At 36.8% G+C, this 21,505-nt stretch overlaps 3 protein-coding genes across 17 annotated transcripts; all 3 read left to right on the plus strand.

Moving 5' to 3' along the window:
• Window positions 1–370: 370 nt before the first annotated feature.
• On the plus strand, window positions 371–6,851 carry LOC140880697 (uncharacterized). 11 transcript variants are annotated; one of them, XM_073285357.1, is made up of 14 exons: window positions 371–548; window positions 648–793; window positions 953–1,170; window positions 1,849–1,985; window positions 2,069–2,270; window positions 2,502–2,740; window positions 2,829–2,940; window positions 3,270–3,414; window positions 3,522–3,664; window positions 3,782–3,951; window positions 4,437–4,739; window positions 4,833–4,888; window positions 4,985–5,196; window positions 5,384–6,851. In XM_073285357.1, exons 3-14 carry the CDS (start codon window positions 1,026–1,028, stop codon window positions 6,592–6,594), a joined length of 3,075 nt encoding a protein of 1,024 aa, XP_073141458.1. In that variant the 5' UTR covers window positions 371–548; window positions 648–793; window positions 953–1,025; the 3' UTR covers window positions 6,595–6,851. The 11 variants fall into 11 exon arrangements, with proteins under 11 accessions (XP_073141458.1, XP_073141457.1, XP_073141459.1 ...); XM_073285356.1 differs by having other exon boundaries at window positions 371–793; window positions 1,032–1,170; XM_073285359.1 differs by lacking the exons at window positions 371–548; window positions 648–793 and adding an exon at window positions 1,354–1,542 and having other exon boundaries at window positions 1,049–1,170; window positions 1,824–1,985.
• A 293-nt stretch (window positions 6,852–7,144) lies between these two features.
• LOC140882489 (BOI-related E3 ubiquitin-protein ligase 1-like) lies at window positions 7,145–10,609 on the plus strand. 5 transcript variants are annotated; one of them, XM_073288532.1, is made up of 5 exons: window positions 7,145–7,533; window positions 7,615–7,834; window positions 7,980–8,091; window positions 9,335–9,702; window positions 9,930–10,609. In XM_073288532.1, the coding sequence occupies exons 3-5, from the start codon at window positions 7,980–7,982 to the stop codon at window positions 10,431–10,433; spliced, it is 984 nt and encodes a 327-aa protein (XP_073144633.1). In that variant the 5' UTR covers window positions 7,145–7,533; window positions 7,615–7,834; the 3' UTR covers window positions 10,434–10,609. The 5 variants fall into 5 exon arrangements, with proteins under 5 accessions (XP_073144633.1, XP_073144631.1, XP_073144635.1 ...); XM_073288530.1 differs by having other exon boundaries at window positions 7,615–7,674; window positions 7,976–8,091; XM_073288534.1 differs by having other exon boundaries at window positions 7,615–7,651; window positions 7,976–8,091.
• Window positions 10,610–12,470: 1,861 nt separating this feature from the next.
• LOC140878542 (DNA (cytosine-5)-methyltransferase 1B-like) lies at window positions 12,471–21,301 on the plus strand. Its single transcript, XM_073282145.1, has 14 exons — window positions 12,471–12,611; window positions 12,693–12,810; window positions 14,248–14,352; window positions 14,791–16,240; window positions 16,607–18,107; window positions 18,298–18,462; window positions 18,587–18,785; window positions 18,888–18,999; window positions 19,134–19,281; window positions 19,409–19,606; window positions 19,693–19,971; window positions 20,105–20,266; window positions 20,364–20,582; window positions 20,917–21,301. Exons 3-14 carry the CDS (start codon window positions 14,250–14,252, stop codon window positions 21,049–21,051), a joined length of 4,671 nt encoding a protein of 1,556 aa, XP_073138246.1. The 5' UTR covers window positions 12,471–12,611; window positions 12,693–12,810; window positions 14,248–14,249; the 3' UTR covers window positions 21,052–21,301.
• Window positions 21,302–21,505: the final 204 nt, after the last annotated feature.

A 21,505-nucleotide genomic window follows, 5' to 3' on the forward strand; every position in this document is an offset into this window, starting at 1 on the left:
GCACTAATTTCATCGGACCGACGAAGTGACAGTTAATTTTTACGAGCAATTATAAGAAAATAATCGATTGGTTTTTAATATGTTACTTTTTGAATAATTTCGTATATTATATCCCATGCAAAGTGCTTGGGAAGTCGCAAGAGTTATTCTTCGATATCAATTACAGGATTAAAATAATCAAATGCAAATTAAACCGCACTAAGTAATTTTTAATTTGTGAAGAGACTCACTCATTAAAAAAATTATTGACAAAATAATCCAAATCCTCGCCATTTGTGTCACAGGATAACTTATTTCACACTTGGCACCCCTCGGGTGTTGTCTATATATACATTTGAACGTTAGAGGTCTGAGTTTTAGCCAACTCCAAGCCTATTCCATTCTTGTCTCTTGCTATGTATTTGTCGAAAATTCACGAGCACTTTATCCCCCCCACTCAGACTTCGTGACCACTGCATTCAATCTCCTCTCCTCTCTGGAATTATCCCAAGCACAATCCCAGTTTTGCAAAGATAAAATTTCATTCTTGGGTTTTCGAGTGATTTGAGGTCAGACAGTTTCAGCTTGTTTTTGTACCGAGATGGGTTCGAAATTTCATTCATTCTTGAATCTTAAATGTTGGGTTTTTCTTGCTTTGTGTTTGGGAGCTTGTTGTGGCGGAATATCTGAGCTTTCTGTGAAGTTATTGAAGGCCCCTTCTCCATTTTCGAACAGTAATTCCGTCACATTTGGTTTTCAAGTTCTTGTGAGCGATTCTGGTAGCGTCTGCTCCGATTGTTCCACGGTTTGCAAGGTAATCAATTTTAGCTTCAGTACCATTCTTTTACAAACTGACAGAAATGGACCAAGAAATATGATTTCCAGTTTTTGCATGTATTTCAAGTTAAAAAAACTTAATCTTTCCTTGCTACTCGAGGAGACATTAGGTGATATATTATAATCCTTGTTTCAGTAAACGATTGGTTCAAGTTCTAGGATGGATTCCCGTGGAATCTTCTTTCGATTTGACAAGCTATCTTTGGCAAATGCAGCTGGATCATGGTACATTCTCGGCTTGTAATGGTGGGGAGGAGTCTTATACAAGGCTGCAGGATGGGCTTCATTCATTTGAGGTGTGCACCAGCGGTTCTCCTCACGGAGTCGCCTGCGCAAGCTATAACTGGACTGTTGGTTGAACACCACTCCTTTTCTTCTCAAAATTCATCTTTCGAAATTTAACATTTCAATACAAAATGTGTATAAATAAGAAAATACCAGCTTTTTATCCCATACTTGTATTTATTCCTAAGCAACTTAAATCGTATCAATTTTTTTTTTTTTTGGCTCAAAATAAATCATTCAAGTTGGATTCAGGTTTGAAAAGCTGTATCAAATCTCTGGAGAATACTGTCTCTCAGGCAGTTTGCTACTATTTTTGGCACGTATCACGTATGGACCTCGAAATGAGCATTGTGAATAGCATGTAGACCATTTTATCTCAAGGCCGAGAAAATATGAAGCGAATGGATACATTTTGAAGGAATACAACAATATTCATAGCCTGTAAGGACACAAGAAAACTAGTTACAATGTATCTGTAATAGTCAAATATCTTCTTTGGTTGCATCAAATCCTAATAGAATCAATGATTTTTAAGTTTGCAAAACAAATCTTATTCAATTTTGGTGTTGCACATTCTCTTGCATTGACCAAATCTTCTCGTATATCTTGTAGTCTCTCAACTTAGTAGAATATTTAGACTTCATAACTGACATTATTTTCGTGCCAAAAAGTACTATTAACTGAACTTTATTTAGGACTATAATGGTTCTCAACATCAACAGGATTTGCTGTAAATGTCCTCTGCAGATACACTTAATCCTACGGCATATATTACCGCTGCATCATCCTTCACAAGTACTTCTCATGTTCCCATAAACATATCTTTCAGCGAGCCATGTGGTGGTGGAGGTGGTTTCAGATGTTCTTCTATAAGTGCCTGCAATGTGAGTAAATTATCTGCTAGAAATGTTGATCGAGATTTAGTTATCCACTTTTTTGTATTCAGATTTTTTTTTAATGTTGGCAGCTTCTTGTGTATGGCCCTGGTCAGGTTGTGCCAAACACACTTAGGATTATACAGCCGAACCTGAAATATTCTATTACCGTTAGTCTAGCTAAAAGGGTTCGGTTTGGGCGTCTGATTTTAGTAATGGAAAAAGATTTCTGTACAGACTCTACTGGAAACAAATTTACAAGGACAGATAATTCAATTCTGTTCATACATGTTGGTGAGTAAATCTCGTGGAAAAGGCTGTAATTAGTACTTTCTCCTCAAAAATCAACGAAATTAATCGTTCATTGCTTCCATGTTTATATAAAAAGGTTGTGATTTTTTAACACTAGCTTATTCTGCTTTCCATTTTCTCGTATGTCTACATGGAGAAACATATGAATTTATGCACTGAAAAATATTGAGCACAATTTAAAAACCACTGATATTTTACTGTGAAATTTTGAAGATACAAGAAGTGTGTATGTAAATATGAGGACTCATATACCGGAAAGACTGCTTCAGATCGACGAAGGAACTAGAGCAGTGATGGCAACCAACAAGATTAAGAACTTAAAGGTGTATCTGTACTTTACAGAACCTGTGAAGAATTCGTCAGCTGAAATCTTGAACACCATCAACACTAGTCAAGGGTTACTTGTCCCCATTACTGGGAAAAACTTCGGAAAACGTAGATTTGGATATCAGGTTTATACTTAATGTTTTATTTGATGGTATTTTCATCTATGACAGGGAAATAACTAATTTCTTATATTTTTGTTTGGTCACCAAGCAGCTGACAGATATACCAGAGATTGCCATTATCACGGTGAGCTTGTATTCAAACTTTGTGATAAGCAGACAGGGAACCCCCATTGCTTCTGTATCTCCGATCACCTTCCTCTACGGTATTTTCTGTTTCTTTTGGAGAAAATCATGCGGATGAAGTAATAAGAAAATGGAATGGAGTGTCAGATCATTCCAAAGAAAGACATTTTCTTTCCAAGACATTTTTGAGGACTTCCTTAAAATATTCATATAAAATATAATGCAACCAAAGGAAGACATTGAAACGGTAACGAGATTTTCTTAAATTCTAATATATTCAGCTATTAACATGGGTACTTGATGAATCTGATAGCCAAAACACAACGATTAACTGCCTGTAGTTACAAGCTTTTGATCAATTGCTACAGAATTCAGAAAGAGGAACTAACTGCTTGTAATTTGGTCTTAGATTCTCAAAGGCCTACTGTGAGGTTGAGCACAAGGTGTTCTGCTCGGACAAAGGAAAGGAGCGTTCCTATACTGATTGAGTTTACAAAGCCTGTATTTGACTTTAACTCTTCTCATATATCCATCTCTGGGGGGCATTTGCTAAGGTAAGCAAGTCTGTGAACAAATTTTTAGACATATCATTGATGATGGATTCTTTTGTAGGAAAAATGGGCATTTCATCATTGGGTTTTTTCTTGAATTAATACTTCAGCTTCAAGGAGATGAGTAGAAGCACCTACATTGCGCAGATACAAGCAGATACTGACGTAATATCAATCACCATCCCTCAAAATGTAACGACTGATGTTTCAGGAAATAAAAATACAGCTTCTAATAAACTACAAGTGAGGCACTGTAAGTTTTTTAAAGTTTTTCACTTACAGAATATTCCTCCTATTCCTTAATGACAAATGCAGTATCTTATGAATAAATTTATTTATTTTATTTATTTAAAACTCTTTCTTTTTGCAGATTCTGTACCTCTTGTGTCTTTGGTGGTTTCCACCTTTGTGAATATCACATTCGCAGTGACATGTTTAGTCGCTGTGTTTCTCACTGTTTCGACTTCCAGTCTGCTATCCATTGGGGCATTCTCTAGACCAAGTTCTTCCTTATCCACTTACCCCACTAGAAATATTTTTGTGAGCTCTCTTTTCTTTTCACATTTATGCATGATTCAATAAACATGTTGTATACACATCTTGTTCGGAGATTGTGGAGGACAAACGAAACTCAAATTCCTTTAATCATGTGACAAGTTAAGTAACCACACATGGCTGCCTCCATGAGCCCACTGTAAATGAGCAAAAATTGCCTGTACTGTCCTATGTGGCCTAGAGATGGAAATATTCTATCCTGTACAGGCGCTTATGTGCCACAAGAATCGAAATATGAAGTATGAATGTTTAAAATATTTGAGTTATCCAGATCACCAAATATACATTTAATTTTTGATACTACGACAATTACCCAATCCAACAACTATTTTTGTGACCAAAATGATTTTTGGCATTTGTGTCATTCATGGTCAATATTCGTAAGTGGCTCATGTTGATCATGATCACATACCACATGACAATGTTCATTTACTTAGCATGAGCATCTTGTGTTTTTTTACTTTACACAGAGAATTGCTTACCACATTCAAGTATTTGCACTATCCAGATGGTTGGCAGTTACATTGCCTGTTGAATATTATGAAATGTCAAGAGGTTTGCAATGGAGTATACCTTACTACAGTTTCCCATGGGAAAGGGGAAATGTTCAACCAGTCATGGTGGGGTCAAGTTCTCCCATGGATCGACATAGTTCTAGAATTCATGATTCGATAATCATCGAGAGTGTTCAACCAGTAGCAGGAAATCCAGATTCAGCTGCAAAGGTTTATGGCTTGCCACTGACTCCTTTGGAGTACAGTGCATATTTTGAGGTTTGACATCATTGCTTTTACTCGGACTATGTTTAAACCTCTGTATGTTGATTGTGGGTTTTTTTTGGTTTTTTTGGTTTTTTTGGGTGACAGAGCAAGGGTATCGTGCCAGGAGTTGATTCCCTTTTAGATCCACAAAATGCAGATGGGTAAGTTTTCGATATTATTCTGACAGTCCTTTCTGAGTACGGTTACTTCCGCGAATATGGGCATTTTTGTTTAACCAATCAAAGTGTTTTTTGTAGGTGGAGGTATTTCAGTAGAAGCATGTTTTGGCTGGCAGTAATTGGCGGCAGCTTGATGCTGTTGCATGCCTTATTGCTTCTTGTTCTCAAATTTAAAAGTAAGGACGTGCCAAAATGGAGCTATGGAGCATCAGTTTTTCCAAGATTTGAAATTTTTCTTCTCGTGCTCTCTTTACCAGGCTTTTCTGGATCCTCAGCAGCTATAGTTAAAGGTATTTCACATCAGTAATTTTTACTTTAGCCTTTGTTTGTGGTAACATGAGACTCCCTTATTCTTTAAAAAAAGAAAAAGAAGAAAGAAAAAACAAGATACTCTCTTATTATGGCTATTAGAAACGAAACAAGCTTTGATCTAATGATTTGATGAAGAATCTACATCTTCTGATTTTACATTGCAAGGGGGAACGACGTCTGGAATAATTGTCGGTGTTCTGATATTGGGTTTAGTAGCTTTTCTGCTGTTATCTTTGCTCTTGTTCCTCTCCATTGGAATTATATCTGGAAAGCTACTTCAATACAAAGAAGTACAACAAGAGGACCGGAAATTTCACTGGTATCAAGAACTTATTCGGCTGGCATTAGGTCCAGGTAAAAGAGGCCAGTGGACATGGAAGAATCAACCCCATTCAATTTATCTTACCATTCTAGGACCTTTATTCGAGGATCTGAGTGGTCCTCCCAAGTACATGGTCTCACAGATTGAAGGAGGTGGTTCAAGCAAACAAGAGGATAGAATCATTGCCTCAGATGACGAAACAGAAGATGCAGAAGGATCCTTCATTCAGAAAGTTTTCGGAACACTGAGAATATACTATACACTGCTCGAATGTGTGAAGCGCGTGGTTCTTGGAATCATAGCTGGTGCATACTCAAAAGACTGGTGTTCAAGAACCCCCTCAATCACCCTACTCAGCGTAACATCGTTTCAGCTCTTTTTCATGATCCTCAAGAAGCCATTCATAAAGAAAAGGGTTCAATTTGTTGAGATTGTATCAGTGTCCAGTGAAGTTGTTATTTTCGCTCTCTGCTTGGTTCTCTCGGATCATGAATATTCACCCAAAGACGAGAAAAGATTCGGGATCTCAATGCTCTCGGTTTTCTTACTAGCTTTTGTAGTTCAAATGATCAACGAGTGGTATGCCCTATACAAACAGATAAAGCATCTCGATCCCATGACTAACTCTTTTTTCCAAGGTTTAACTACGGCTTTGATCGGATTACTCATACTTTTATTCCCTGGTGGCTTCATTAAGAATTTTGACAGTCGATTCCCTATATACAACCTTGGTGAAACGGGATATACGACGTCCTCAGGCGGCAGACATGGGAGCTCCGGCAGCGGGAACTCAAGCGATAAGTCAGTGATGAGGCGTATAAGAGAATTGACACGGTCTAGCTTTAGTAGAGAAGGAAACAAGGCTACTCCAAACGACCCCTCAACTAGTAAGACTAGATTAAGTGAATTATGGAGAAGTAGCTCATCTGCTACGTCTACATCAGCAGATTTCAGGTCAAAATCAAAGGGATTGTTCAAAGAGTTGGAAGACATTTTTGCATCAGATAGAGGATCAGAGTGTGGCATCTCAGTTCAGAAAAACTTGAACTCCTGAAAATATCCGGTGGCTAAGCTGATAGTTGATCCTCTCGAGGTCGAACTTCATGGAAAACAAATGATTTGGCAGCCATTTATGAATCAAATGCAAGGATTTCTAACTGTAATTACAAAGCTAGTTAATACAATGGACTGGTGGATAATTGTATTCTATTGCATTTTCAAATCGATTTTGCTTCTCCTTTGCATGCCCTTGTGCTAAATTCTAGTCCTGCATAGGGTCTGATCTGTATTTTGTGATTTGGGGTTCGCTGTCTGAAAATCATTAAATTTCTCCACAATTATCTAATCACATTGGAGAAGTTTTATTTATCCGATTTATGCTTTTGCACATCTGACAATGTATTTAATGCCATAATGTATGATAACTATATCATGCATATCATTTAAGTTCATTTGACGTCAAGATTTTTAAATTTTAGACTTATTATCGGGTTCAAACTTCCGTCAAATAAAAAATTAAATTATCTTTTTTCGTGAGAGGTTTGCTAACAGCTTAGCTCGAACGTCCTTGTAGAGTAATTATTTATATATGGGCTGTAGCCGGAGCTGGACACAACATGCCCAAGAATCAAGATATTGGTGAAAGAAAAAGACAGATTATATTATATGTAAAGAGAGAGCCCAAAAAACATGGCGGACGACATTTCTTCAACAAGACAACAACGATTAGTCCTCTACTTCCACTACCTACGAAATGGAATCGTTGTTTTCTTTGACCAAAACAACTGCTACTCTTCCATCATCCAACTTTCATTATTATCACCATCCATCATTGTTGGCATTATTGTTCTCATTGGCATTCTCTTCTCTCGGTTCCTTTATTATTGTTTTCACCATCCATTTTGACCCTTTTTCTTTAAAATAAGGACGGAGAAATAAATCAAGAAAGTGGACAGCCCTTGTACTGGTCTGTTTTTGTTCTGGGTTAATCTCGGTGAGCTGTCTTGTTCCCTTTTCATGCTTTTGTGGTATTTATTTTTTTGTAATTATTGGGTATTGTTACTTTTATCGGCAGGATTTGCTTGGGACTTTGGAGTTTGACTTTAAGGACGGTGATTTTTATCTCTTTTTTCATGTATGCTGTCTTTTTGGGATTTTTGAAACCAAGTGGACTCAATGATCGGAGGGATTATGTTGGATCTTGATAGAACTAGTTCTGTGAAAGTTTATCGTTTATCCACTGTGCATATTGCTTGCTTTCTGTATTTCGTGAAATCAATAACTCATAAATTTAAGTGTTCTTTCTCAATGAGAGATCGAGTTTCTAATGTTTTAAGCTTTTGCTTGCTCAAAATCCCTTATCTGAACCATCAAGATTGGTTTTTTTTTTTCGTTAATTGGTTATTGAGTTTGATACATAATCGTGTGATTTGCAGGAAGATGTTAGGAGGAGGTCGGCCTAATGAAAATACGATGATCCCCTGTTTCACAGAGGAAAATCGTGTCCCAAATGATATAAACACATTACCTCACCTCCAATTATTTGGTCACGGTGAGCTTACTTATCAGTTGTCTAAGAAACTATGTTCATTTTAAAGTATTTTCCCCAAATGCTCCATTCTTGAATGGGTAATGAACTAATGATGCTGCTCGCATTACTAACGCTCAACTCTCATCTTATCTCCATGTCATTTATATAGTCTGTGATTACTGTTTAAGACAACTTTTAATTTTTCTGCATAGCATGGCATGAAAAGTTTTAGGTATCATTCTGAATTTGTCTGCATTATAAGTCTGAAAAAGAACAGGGAGGAGAGGATCGATCTCAGGAGGAAGAACCTTGTTTGGAGCAGTTTCTTGCTTTATGACTACATGTTCATGCCTGTTACGAGGCTATAACCACAACGCACCCCACCTAATGGACCAAACAACTTGCGCTAGCCACACAACACATGATTTTAGGCTTGTAGCTTAGTAAAGCATATGTTGGTTCACTTTCCTTGAGCTTTAACCTCTGGAGAAAATGGTTTCAATATGGTGTCAGAGTCAGGAGGTCAAAACTCGAAGGTTTAAAACATATGGTGTTAAATAAAATTCAACTTTGGTGTGTCATTACACCTTGAATATTAGTGTCTAGCCACATTCCCTGATACTGCATCTAATTTCTAACAATGACAAAAGGTCGTCGGAACCCCCATCCCTGCAAATTGTGGTGTAGGCTGTGCTCTAGCATGATTCACCCAGTTTGGTTCCCCTTAATTTTCATAATTTTGGCAAGTAGTCACAACCTTTATTAGTTTTGTTGCAATTCTTTGCCAAAGTACTGAAAATGTGCAATGGAAACTAGATTCGAGTAGGAAATTGATTTTTGATTACTCGATAGTCCATCTTGATCTCAGTTGGGCTGGAGGTGAGGTTTACTTATTCGCAAGTGATCTCAAGTGCTTCGATTGCACATATGATAAACTGACTGATCTGTTACCTTTGAGGAGATGAGTACATAAATTAATTCAAAAGATGATGTTTTTCTCTTTCCAAATGGCTTGTGGCTGGTAGCAAAATTGTTTTCCATTCCCATTTCCCCCCCTTTGATTCTGATCAGATTTTGTGGATTGTTTGTCATTAGTAGATTCCAAAGGGTGCTATTGTTATTTTCTGATCCAGCAATCGGCGTGTTGGTGCTTCCAATTTGTATTTCCAACCTTTTCTGGTGTCTAGGATTAATATGTTGCATCAACTATCTTTTTCAGTGGTGGCATCTTTTCTAACTCAATAATCAAAATTTCTTTTTACAGCTCCAGCACAAGTCCATGCTGGCACTGGCTCCACAAACTGTAGGAGCAATGAGCATGCACCCACGCGCAATGGCTTTAACAAAAGACTTAGAGAAGAAAATCCAGTATTTATGCAGCATAAGCTTCATATATCTTCGGCCAAGAATTATGGCCCAAATGAAGTCGGTCAAATGGGGAATCTACAAAATCTTAATCCTGTATCGACCGGGCTCAAGCTTTCTTGTGAGGAAGAAGAGCATAGTTCATCTGCTACTTATGCCAGTGAGCACATGAAAAATGTGGTTCCTGGCATCTTTTACCTTGATAGTACTCTTAGAATGGAAATGGGTCTGCAGGCACAAGAATTTGATCGGTACGCCAAGCTTCAGGTATAGAAATAGCAATTCATGTCAAATCCCGCATGCAAACATTCTATTGATATTTCAACATTTTAAAAAAATCGGTATCATTGTATTATGATGTATTTTTGTTAGGATGCTGTTGAGATTTAGTTATAAGAAACATTTCCTACCATATTTATTCGAAGATATTTGCATCTATGTACTGTCAACTGTGGACATTGTGTTGTTTATTCTAAGTTTGACTTCATGAGCAGGAAGAAACTGTTCTGAAGGGCATAAAAGAGTTGAATCAGAAGCACATGGTTTGTTTAATGAATGCACTGGAACAAGGAGTCAATCGGAAAATACACGAGAAGGAGCTCGAAATAGAGAATATTAACCGCAAGAACAAGGAGCTAGGTGATAAAATAAGGCAGGTCTCAATGGAAGCTCAGTCATGGCACTACCGAGCGCAGTACAATGAATCAGTAGTGAGTGTCTTGCAAAGCAATATTCAGCAACTCATGGCACAAGGAACTGCTGTAGCTCATGAAGGCACGGGTGAAAGCGAAGTAGACGATGCGGTATCAGGCACAGATCATTCTGAAACTTTTAAACTGAATGGTCGACTGATATGCAGATCGTGCAAGAACAAAGAAGTCTCGTTCCTGTTGTTGCCTTGCAGACATCTGTGTCTGTGTCCGAATTGTGAAGGATTTATTGACGTTTGCCCCGTTTGTCGGTTAATGAAGACTGCAAGTGTTCATGTGCACATTTAATTCAAGAAACATTACAGAGAACTTGCACTCATCATTCCATCTTGTTAATGATTTACAACTTCTTTTCATGAGCGAATATTTGTAAATATTATGAAATTTTTTTTTCTTTCAGCATTTCTTGTTTGTACGAGCCTAAGTTTTTGGGAAGGTTTACCATTGCCGATGGTGTTGGCTTACTCATGTTTATAGCAATCTTTTGTCTTTTTTTCTTGGGCCCCGTTTATTTAGTCCTATTTTTATTTTTTTTCCACATGGAATAAAGAATTTTGTACAAACTTCTTATTTTATTTTTATTTAATATATTAAAAAAATAATTGCACAATTTTCAATATGCAGTTAATAATGATATATTAATAAAAAAATATAAAAAAATATTATTAAATATGATATATGCCTATATATTTGGGACAAATAAAAAAAACGTGGTCTATATATTAAAATGGAGAGAGTAATTTTTGTTGTACAATGTGAAAATAACGAGATTGCGAAAAACCCCTCGTAAAAAAATCAATTAACATATCGTGTTTTCAAATCATAAGAACACTTGTCCCATTTTTTTTTTTTTTTTTTTCCAAATATTGAGAACATACATCTTTGTCTACATATGTTTTTAGAGGTATGTGTGCCTAACCAATTGAACATACAGATAGTTAATATTTAGGAAAATGCTACATGTACACGGAGGGTTATACGTTGCACTTGAAATTATAAAATTATCCCTCTTATTTATTTGAAAAAAAATCTTTTCAACATACATTAAAAATATTTATGTAATTTTAAGTGCAATGTGTAATCCAACATGTAGTGTTTTTAATTCACCCAAATTATTTTGGGCAACTTACATGAACATTGAACGCCACTTGCGCCGAGCCGATCCTGGGTCATTTCTTGGCCCACGATATGTTGGGTTCGAGGGATAAGCAAGCCTATCCCAGTATCATAGTTATGGCGTATTCGGTTACTTATTTCATGGGCTGGAACATACGACCGACCCGGCCCAATTATCAAGTGGACACTATGCACGTTTTATTGTCTTATGTTTTATCGTTATTAATTATTATTGTTTTTTATGCACCGTTTGTTTTATTTTATTTTTATAGAGTAAAGTCAAATCTTTGCTTGGTGGAAAGTATACTTACAATGGATAGATGATTGGATACATTTGATAAGTACATAATTTAATTTTACTAAACTTATACGCAATATAAATTTATTTTATTTCATGCGGGATATAAATTGTAAAATAAAATAATTATGTTACTAGGGGAAGGTCATCTTCTCTCGAGATTAATTGGGAAAATCTCATATGCCTGACTAGGGGTGGTTCGGTACGGTATATCGCATACCGTACCAAATACCGCATACCGTATCGGAAATTTCGGTCGATACCGTAACGAAAATTTCGGTATACCGAAATTTCGGTATGACATAAACTCATACCGATACCGTACCGAATATCGAAATTCGGTACAGTAAATGCGGTATGACGGCATTTCGGTATTTTTTTGCCATAAGCGTGACTTACCAAAAGAAAAAAAAAGTATGAATCAAACGTGACATAATATGATTACAACGATAATAAATTAGATTAAACATGGGGATAAAATCAGAAAGATTCAATAATTTAATATCATTTATTTAGATTTTGAAATATCCAAAAAGCGACGATATGACTATTTAATATATGTCATAGTTAAAAAATATCGAACGTGCGTGAATCTAGCAAATTAATTTATTAACACAAATTCTTATTTTTCAAGTTAAATATATAATGGAGACTTTTATGAATTACACAACTTTAATGCTCTTTTATTTACTTTCATTGGGTATAAAATATTTTTGGTGAAAACAAAGTTGAATAAATTTTATTTTCCAAAAAAGAATAGTAAATGTTTCTTTTTTAAAAATTGGATTGGATGATTAATATTTGCACTTTTGCAGGCCATTGGAATGAATGAACCACTAATAAATAAATAATAGATAAATAAAGTAAAAATATAATTTACAAAGAAATCATAAATTGGGAGAAATCCCGCTGCATCGAAGATGCCGTTTGGTTTTTGGCGCTCATCCAAATTGCCTAAATTTCCCTATGCTTTTCAAAATCCAGAGGCAAAAAGCCCTAATAAAACCCACCAGAAATTAATTTCTGCTTACAGGTGTTGGATTTTGGAACAGGTTCCTCTCTCTCCCACCTGTCGTCTCTTTGACAACCTACTTTTTCCTGTTTTTTCTAATTTTTTTCATCTTCTATTACAGCTTAGGAAGCAGATTTGTGTGCCCATTGTTTTGGCGAAAAATTGGTGCATTTTGGCCTCTTGTTTGATTAGACTCGAGGGATTGAATCAGTAGAGCAAGCAATAGAAGGAGGTCTGGGGTAAGATTTTGGGCATTTATTTTTTGTTGATTGATTTTGGTTTAATTCTTTTTTGGGCTTGATGATTTCGAGTTCAGCTTTTGATTTGTAAACAATCCATTGAAGATCTCAATCTATCACGCTTTCAATGATTCTGCATTACATTGATACCCGAAGATTGCGTTTTTCTTAAATTTTTTTGGAGTCTGATGGTTGAATCATGAATGAGGGCTCTACTTTACTAAATCTATCTTTTTGACTCTTGGACATGCTCCCTTAACGCCATCAATTTCCTCTATCTATGTTTGTTTTTTCTTTCTTTTGCCCTTTTAATCGCTGCTGATTTGTCAGAACTTCTATAGAAGAAAAAAAAAGATATATCATCCATGGGATAGAAACCGAAGTATAAAATCCATCGGAAGCAAGGTTTGCTGGAATTTTTGTGGCGCGAATTTAACGGATCTAGCCGTGGAGGTTGCCGTTTCAGTTCCAATTTAACGGTCGGCGCGCGCAAATTTTTAAAACAATAATAGGAAAAAAAAAAGAAAATTAGTGAACTATCTGAAAAAATGTAAACATTTGTAGTAATTAAAGGGATACATTAATATATAATATATACAACTCTATCATATATCATCTAAAAATATTAAACTAGAAGCTTCAATTTTACCTATGTTCCATAGATCAAAGTCTTGTGCAGATTCAGTCCCAACCAAGTAAACAATTGAGGGATTATTCGAGCTGTTTCTGATTGCCGATTTTGGTTTTTCTTGGTCCTAAAAAGTTTATAAATTTCTGTAAAAATCTTGCAAAATTAGTCTACAAGAATCTATAAAAATCTTTTACAAATTACAACTATGGGGATTTCCATGGTTATGTTAATGATTTGCCATAGTTATTTTGTTTCAAACATGTATCAAATTTTTTACTCTGTCAGAATTGCTTTAGTGAACTAATGCAGTATCATTTTGATAATCACGATTCAATAATAGTTGCCAAAGCTGAGGTTGTTGAGTTGAGTGTAATTATGCCATAATGTTAGACGAACATGCCAAAGTCTGGTAGATATAAGCGTGGGTGGATATATTCCTACATTTTGCATTTTCACAAGGTTAAATAGGATGAATTATGACAAAGCTTAAATTGTATGAACCAGTATAAAACATAAAAGACTTAGTTGAAGTGCATTTAATTCGTGGTTCTTTTCCCTGGGAACACAATAGTTGTTTAAACACAGTGATAAGGTAATCCTGTGCGGCTGCATCAGGACCAGTGAAAGCAACTTTTGGTTTTTTATGTTCAATTAGTTTCTTTAGAGTTTGAAATGTGAACCAATATTTTTTGTTGCATTGTAATTTGAACTCTTGAAGTGAACAATTTGAACACATCAAATTTCTAGAATCCTGAGTGCACAACATTGGGCTTTTGATAAATATGTTTGGTGTTGTATACATGCAGCAATGGCCAAGCAGACTCAAAAAGGAAGGCATGAGAATCAGTCTGATTCAAGCCAACAAGTTCAACGCCTCAAAAATCCACAATCTAGTAGGAAGTCGACTTCAAGTGAGCTCATAACTTTATGAATCAGATTTTTGCGTAAAGTTGTTTATTTTAGCACGAATACAAGTAGATGACTGATTTTTAACTTTTAATTGCCAAAAATGTTATTCATATTTACAATTTATGGAACTGCTATATTTGCAGTTCAAGAGATGTCTACCTCGTGCAGCCTTAGTTTTAAGCATTAACAAGAAACCAGTATTATCACATTTATTTCATTCAAACCCATTTTACTCTTTAAATCTTGATTGATTCTGATGCCAACTTTCTATTCTGTTCATTCACAGCTAAGTCGTTGAAATATTGAATGAATTATATATATATATATATATATATATATATATATTTATTTATTTATTTATTATTTGTGTCCAATATTATTTGTAATTGATCTTGATACAGTTAACATAAAAAGAACACTAACGAAATCTTTTTCTTCAGATAAAGTAAAAGTGGCAACCGAGCAAAAACAGAGAAAGAGGCTTTCCTCACAAGCCAATGAGGATTCCGTTGTCTTGCGTAAAATGCCAAAGCGATCTGCTGCTTGTTCAAATTTCAAGGAAAAATTGCTTAACATAACGGAAAAAGACTCCGTAATTGAAACAAAAAAAGACGTTAGTGTGGAAGATGAGTTGTTGGCACTTCGTCTGACTGTTGGACAAGAAAATGGCAGGCCATGCAGGAGGCTCACGGATTTCATCTTTCATAATTCAGATGGGATACCCCAACCTTTTGAAATGTCAGAAGTCGATGATATTTTTATATCTGGTCACATCTTGCCGCTTGATGAAGCTGTTGATAAAGACAAAGCAAAGGGAATAAGATGTGATGGATTTGGGCGCATTGAAGAATGGTCCATATCTGGCTATGAAGATGGGTTGCCAGTAATATGGATCTCCACAGAGACAGCTGATTATGATTGTGTTAAACCGTCGGGAAGCTTCAAGAAGTTCTATGACCATTTCTATGCCAAGGCTGTTGCCTGTGTTGAGGTTTACAAGAAATTGTCAAAATCTTCTGGAGGGGATCCCAATGTAAGCCTTGATGAATTGCTTGCTGGGGTTGTGCGCACAATGAGTGGGATGAAATGCTTCCGTGGTGGTCTATCTATAAGGGATTTCATTGTTTCACAGGGAGACTTCATCTACAACCAACTTATAGGTCTGGACCAGTCATCAAAAAGGACTGATAACCTATTTATTGAGCTCCCTGTACTGTCTGCCTTGAAGGATGAATGCAGCAAGTTAGTAGATCTTGTCCAAGCTCAGCCTGGCTCGTTGCCTGGGAGTCTTAGGATTGGTCCAAAATATGGAGATGAAAACAACAAAAGTTTATCTGCTATATCTTGTCCAACGGAAGAAACTGAAGATTCAAAAATGGCAAGGCTATACCAGGATCAGGAGGTCTGGTGCTCCATGAAGCAGAAGAAAAGACAGGGTTCTGCCTCTTTATCTAGCCAATACTACATTAAGATCAATGAGGATGAAATTGCCCATGACTATCCTTTACCTGCCTATTATAAGGCGTGTAGTGAAGAAACTGATGAGTATATAATTTTTGATAGTGGTGCTGGTGTATACGATATAAATGACTTGCCTAAAAACAGGCTCCACAACTGGGCTTTGTACAATTCAGATGCTAGATTGGTTCCATTAGAGCTCCTACCAATGAAACCATGCTCTGAAATTGATGTGACCATATTTGGTTCAGGAGTAATGACTGTTGATGATGGTTCTGGTTATAATTTTGATGGTGAATGTGCTCATTCTTCTAGTGGTTTTGTGGATTCTGAAATAGAAGGGATACCAGTTTTCTTGAGCGAGATTAAGGACTGGGTAATTGAGTTTGGATCTGCGATGGTCTCTATTTTCATACGGACTGATATGTCCTGGTACGATTTCTCTCCCCTCCCAACCCCCCCACCCCTCCCCTTCCAACCATCCATTCCTCTCGTGAATGTAACTCTGTGCGGGGAAAAAAAAATACTAGCATGCATCTGTTAACTATGCATCATATTACTTGAACTGAAACAGCAAGCACTTTTGTTGTCATTGGCGTTTGGTTAGAGCACGTGACATAATTGTCCAAGATGTTAGTACCTTAAATAAATTATAAAACCCATTAGTACAGTGGATTCATTTTAGAGAAAGCAGCAGCGATACTGTTTTTATTACATGGCAAATTTTAAAACTCATGAAGATTTTGAAACACGTGAAGTTTCTTCACTCACAACTGTTATCTTCCTTCAACTCTTCAGGTATAGGCTTGGAAAGCCCTCAAAACAATATGCTGCTTGGTATGAGCGGGTCTTGAAAACAGTAAGGGTTGCAATTAGCATCCTTGCTATGCTAAAGGACGAGATTAGGTTGGCAAGGCTTCCTTTTAATGATGTTATCAAGAGAGTTTCAGATTTCACCAAAGATCATCCTGCCTTTATATCTTCTAATAAGGAAGTGGTGGAAAGATATGTTGTTGTGCATGGTCAGATTATTCTGCAGCACTTTTTAGAATTTCCTGACAGGGATATAAAGAAGTGTGCGTTTGTTATTGGCCTCATCAAGAAGATGGAAGAGAGACATCATCGGAAATGGCTAGTCAGCAAGAAGAAGGTTGTGTTGAGGAATGGGCAAAACTTGAATCCCAGATCTGCAATTGAGCCTGTTGTGTCCAAAAGAAAGCCTATGCAGGCGACGACAACCAGGCTAATCAATAGAATCTGGGGTGGTTATTATTCAAATCACTTACCTGAGGAATCAAATGAAGGAATCCTTAGTGACGTAAAAGAGGATGATGAGATTGAAGAGCAAGAGGAAAATGAGGAGGATGATGCTCTTGAGGAGAAATTGGCAGTTCCAGACAAAAGTCAGATACATGGTTCAGCACAACGGCAAACCAAGTCTTGTTCAGGTAGCAAGTCAGTAAAGTGGGATGGGAAATCAGCGGGCAAATTACCAACTGGCGAGGCTTTATATAAAAGGGCCACAGTCCATGGATATGAAATTGAAGTTGGTGGAACTGTCCAAGTTGATGATGTAGTCAATGATCTGGCCATCTGTTTTATTGAGTACATGTTTGAAAAAATTGATGGAGATAAAATGTTTCATGGGAGGTTGATGCAACAAGGCTGTGAAACTGTGCTTGGAAACACTGCAAATGAAAGGGAGCTATTTTTGACGGAGCACTGTATGAACTTTCAACTAGAGGAAGTCAAACAGAGTGTACATGTGAAGATTGGATCAACGCCATGGGGTTATCATCATAGAAAGGCAAATGCCGACACTGAAAAAATGAATAGGGCGCGAGCAGAAGAAAGGAAGAAAATGGGATTGCCAACTGAATATTACTGCAAAAGTTTGTATTCACCCAAGAGGGGTGCCTTCTTTGCTCTTCCCTGTAAATCGATGGGGCTGGGGTCTGGCTCTTGTCAAGCATGCAAATCAAAGGAAGCTGACATTGATAATGAGAAATTTATCCTGCATGATTCTATGAATGGTTTTATATACCGAGGAAATAAATACTCAATTCTTGATTATGTCTATGTGAGTCCTAGTTACTTTTCAATAGAAAAGGAAGGTGAAATTTTCAAAAGTGGAAGAAATGTTGGATTAAAGGCCCATGTTATTTGCCAGCTGCTCGAAATTTGCAATCTTAAGAAGTCTGAGCAACATGATGCCAATTCAGTTCAGGTCAAAGTTAGGAGGTTCTTCAGACCAGAGGACATATCAGTGACGAAGGCTTACTCTTCAGATATTCGAGAGGTAATTGCTTCATACCACATTTGAAAACCATCATATTTACGCTAATGTCATTCTTAATTACTTAATCCTTTTATATTTATCATAATCATACTGGAATAAAGATTCATATCAGTACTGAGTGAATTCATCTATACTGAATTTGTTATCTTTTGATGGTTTTTGAAATCACCTTTTTCTGGAGCGTTCTTAGCTCTACTACAGTGAGGAAATGCATACTGTACCGGTTGATATGATTGAAGGCAAATGTGTGATCAGGAAAAGGAAAGACCTTCAACTTCAAGATGTCCCTTGCACCTTTGACCATGCTTTCTTTTGTGAATGTTTGTATGATCCCTCCAAAGGATCAATCAAGCAAGTAATATTTTGCTCCTTTTCCCGTTACATTTATTCAAAATTATTGGATGCAAGAAAGTTAAACTGGGTATGTCACCTCCTTATCGACGCTTTTTAATAAATGTTCCAATCTACTTCACATGCAGTTGCCATCTCATATTAAAATAAGATATTCATCTGCGAAGCCAAGTGATGATGCTACATACAGAAATAAGGGAAAATCCAAGGAAGGAGAGGATGACTTAGAAGTTGGCAGACTAAAAGAAGAATCTCAGGGGAATCGCTTGACATCATTAGATATATTTGCTGGCTGTGGTGGCTTGTCTGAGGGATTGCAGCAATCAGGCACTACTTTCACTTGCTTTTGTTTTTGTGAACATTTTCAAGTTTATAGTTCCTTGCATGTGGAAGCCTCTCATTTGGGATCTGATGCATCTGATTTTCCAGGTGTCTCTTTTACTAAATGGGCTATTGAGTACGATGAAGCTGCTGGAGATGCTTTTAAACTCAATCATCCCGAGGCTTCAGTGTTTGTTAGCAACTGTAATGTAATCTTGAGGTATTTCTTTCATAAGATTTAATATTGTCTCACACACATGTATATACAGATGCTTGTGCACAAAGCCACCTCAGACATACCATCAGGCATCAACGGAACAGATACGATATTTACTGAAACCGTTTTATATGCAGGGCTGTGATGCAGAAATGTGGTGACGCAGACGACTGCATTTCAACCCCCGAGGCCACTGAATTGGCCGCATCATTGAACCAGGAGGATCTTGATAAACTCCCACTGCCAGGGCAAGTTGATTTTATAAATGGAGGACCTCCTTGCCAGGTTGGTTAAGCAACCTACTCTTTTCATTGTTTGTTTGAACGATCCACCGTCAGAATTTCAGAATTTCCAAACTAAATGAATTAACCACGTTGATAAATGTGTATTGTGGGCATAATTTCTCCTGCAGGGTTTTTCTGGAATGAATAGATTCAATCACAGTACCTGGAGTAAAGTTCAATGTGAAATGATTTTAGCTTTTTTATCTTTCGCTGACTACTATCGACCAAAGTTTTTCCTTTTGGAGAATGTGCGGAATTTTGTGACTTTCAACCAAGGACAGACATTCCGCTTAACTTTAGCTTCCCTTCTTGAGATGGGATATCAGGTACATGCTGTGGCTTTTACTAGGAGTATGAGGTTCTTGATTTAATATATCTGCTGAAGTATTCATGTGTATTTGTTGATGGATAGGTGAGATTTGGTATCCTTGAAGCTGGTGCATTTGGAGTACCTCAGTCAAGGAAGAGAGCCTTCATATGGGCGGCCTCTCCTGAGGAGATGCTTCCTGAGTGGCCAGAGCCAATGCATGTCTTTGCGGTACCAGAATTGAAAATCTCACTGTCAGGAAATTTGTATTACTCTGCTGTTAGGAGTACCGCAAGAGGGGCTCCTCTTCGTTCTCTTACTGTTAGAGATACAATTGGAGATCTCCCACCAGTTGGCAATGGTGCATCTAAGGCAAGCATAGAGGTACTAAGGATGGGAATCATCCAGAACAAAAAAAGTTGTATGATGTAATAGTATTGGTCAGATATTCCGTAGATTATAGGTAACAAATTGAGGTCAATTAGCTAATTACATTTTCTCACACCTTGAAATGCAGTATCAAAGTGATCCTATATCATGGTTCCAGAAGAAAATTCGTGGGAACATGGAGGTATTAAATGATCACATTGCAAAAGAGATGAATGAGCTCAACCTAATTAGGTGTCAGAGGATTCCCAGGCGTCCTGGTGCAGATTGGCGTGATCTTCCAGACGAAAAGGTATCATTATAACTAAGCGAGGTTGGATTGGATTGGGTTTTAAATATCCTACTGTATTTTATCTGAAAGTCTTAACTTGTCCTTCATTGCCTTACAGGTCAAATTATCTACTGGCCAAGATGTCGATCTGATACCTTGGTGCCTACCAAATACTGCCAAGAGGCACAATCAGTGGAAGGGTCTTTTTGGAAGGTTGGATTGGGAGGGAAATTTTCCTACTTCCATAACAGACCCTCAGCCAATGGGTAAAGTGGGGATGTGCTTTCATCCCGATCAGGATAGGATTGTCACTGTTCGTGAATGCTCACGTTCACAGGTAAGACTTCATTTGATGTTGACTCAACCTCATTTATACAAACAAATGCACCAAATTTATGCATGAACACACCATCTATATCAGATAATTCAGTATTTGTTTGATATTATGTTGTTGCTAATCTGTTGATTGTATTATACTTGTGGAGACCAAGATTTAAGGCCTTAAACTGTCGAATGGATCTAATTGTATCATGCATATTTCCATACGCTAATTATTGCCTTCTCCTTTCAAAGTCAAAACACTTCCTGGTAGAACATGTGAGATTTCGGTTTCTAGATTGCGATGAATATGGATATTGTTTCCTAAAACCAGATTGGACTTGTTTATGCAGGGCTTTCCGGACAAGTATAAATTTTCTGGCACTGTTCTTCACAAGCACAGGCAGATTGGGAATGCTGTTCCACCTCCTCTAGCATATGCACTGGGAAGAAAACTCAAGGAAGCTATTGAGAGAAAGTCTTTGTAGCTAAACTTATTTGATGTTGATGAGGTCAACCTTTTCCGACTGCGACCTATCCCCTTCCATTCAATTTGCATCAATTTTGTATTCATGTTAATGGTTAACTAGCCATCAAGATTGGAGAATTGCTTTGGTCAGTCAGAGTCTGGGTTTTATACAAGTCGTTTGGGATTAGTCATTCCCCCATGGACATTACTAGAGAGAGGATGTTTGTTAATGAACTACTACTGTATTCTAAATTAAGAATTGGATTGTTGCACTAACTTTGATTATATATATTTTGGTTTTATTTATATTTCATCGATATGTTAACGTCATTATATATATTTTGATTTTGATTTTATTTTTATTTTCATGGTCCAAGGAAAACTTTAATATATCATAAATATCACCGCATCAGCTGTCCAAGGAAAAAAAAGAACTTAGGCATCGTTTTTTTTACCGTATTACTAATATATGT

The sequence above is a fragment of the Henckelia pumila genome, chromosome 2 (genome assembly GCF_033568475.1).
Source record: "Henckelia pumila isolate YLH828 chromosome 2, ASM3356847v2, whole genome shotgun sequence".
Classification (NCBI taxonomy): domain Eukaryota; kingdom Viridiplantae; phylum Streptophyta; class Magnoliopsida; order Lamiales; family Gesneriaceae; genus Henckelia; species Henckelia pumila.

Excerpts from the sequence above, each read along its gene's own strand:
- LOC140880697 (XM_073285356.1), top strand. The coding sequence starts at position 581 with ATGGGTTCGAAATTTCATTCATTCTTGAATCTTAAATGTTGGGTTTTT. Across the intron at positions 3,665-3,781 it reads TAAACTACAAGTGAGGCACT|ATTCTGTACCTCTTGTGTCT; the intron begins GTAAGTTTTTTA and ends TTCTTTTTGCAG. Across the intron at positions 5,197-5,383 it reads CTCAGCAGCTATAGTTAAAG|GGGGAACGACGTCTGGAATA; the intron begins GTATTTCACATC and ends TTACATTGCAAG.
- LOC140882489 (XM_073288529.1), top strand. The coding sequence starts at position 7,716 with ATGATCGGAGGGATTATGTTGGATCTTGATAGAACTAGTTCTGTGAAA. Across the intron at positions 8,092-9,334 it reads CCTCCAATTATTTGGTCACG|CTCCAGCACAAGTCCATGCT; the intron begins GTGAGCTTACTT and ends TTCTTTTTACAG. Across the intron at positions 9,703-9,929 it reads ATCGGTACGCCAAGCTTCAG|GAAGAAACTGTTCTGAAGGG; the intron begins GTATAGAAATAG and ends CTTCATGAGCAG.
- LOC140878542 (XM_073282145.1), top strand. The coding sequence starts at position 14,250 with ATGGCCAAGCAGACTCAAAAAGGAAGGCATGAGAATCAGTCTGATTCA. Across the intron at positions 16,241-16,606 it reads ATACGGACTGATATGTCCTG|GTATAGGCTTGGAAAGCCCT; the intron begins GTACGATTTCTC and ends TCAACTCTTCAG. Across the intron at positions 18,463-18,586 it reads CCAAAGGATCAATCAAGCAA|TTGCCATCTCATATTAAAAT; the intron begins GTAATATTTTGC and ends CTTCACATGCAG.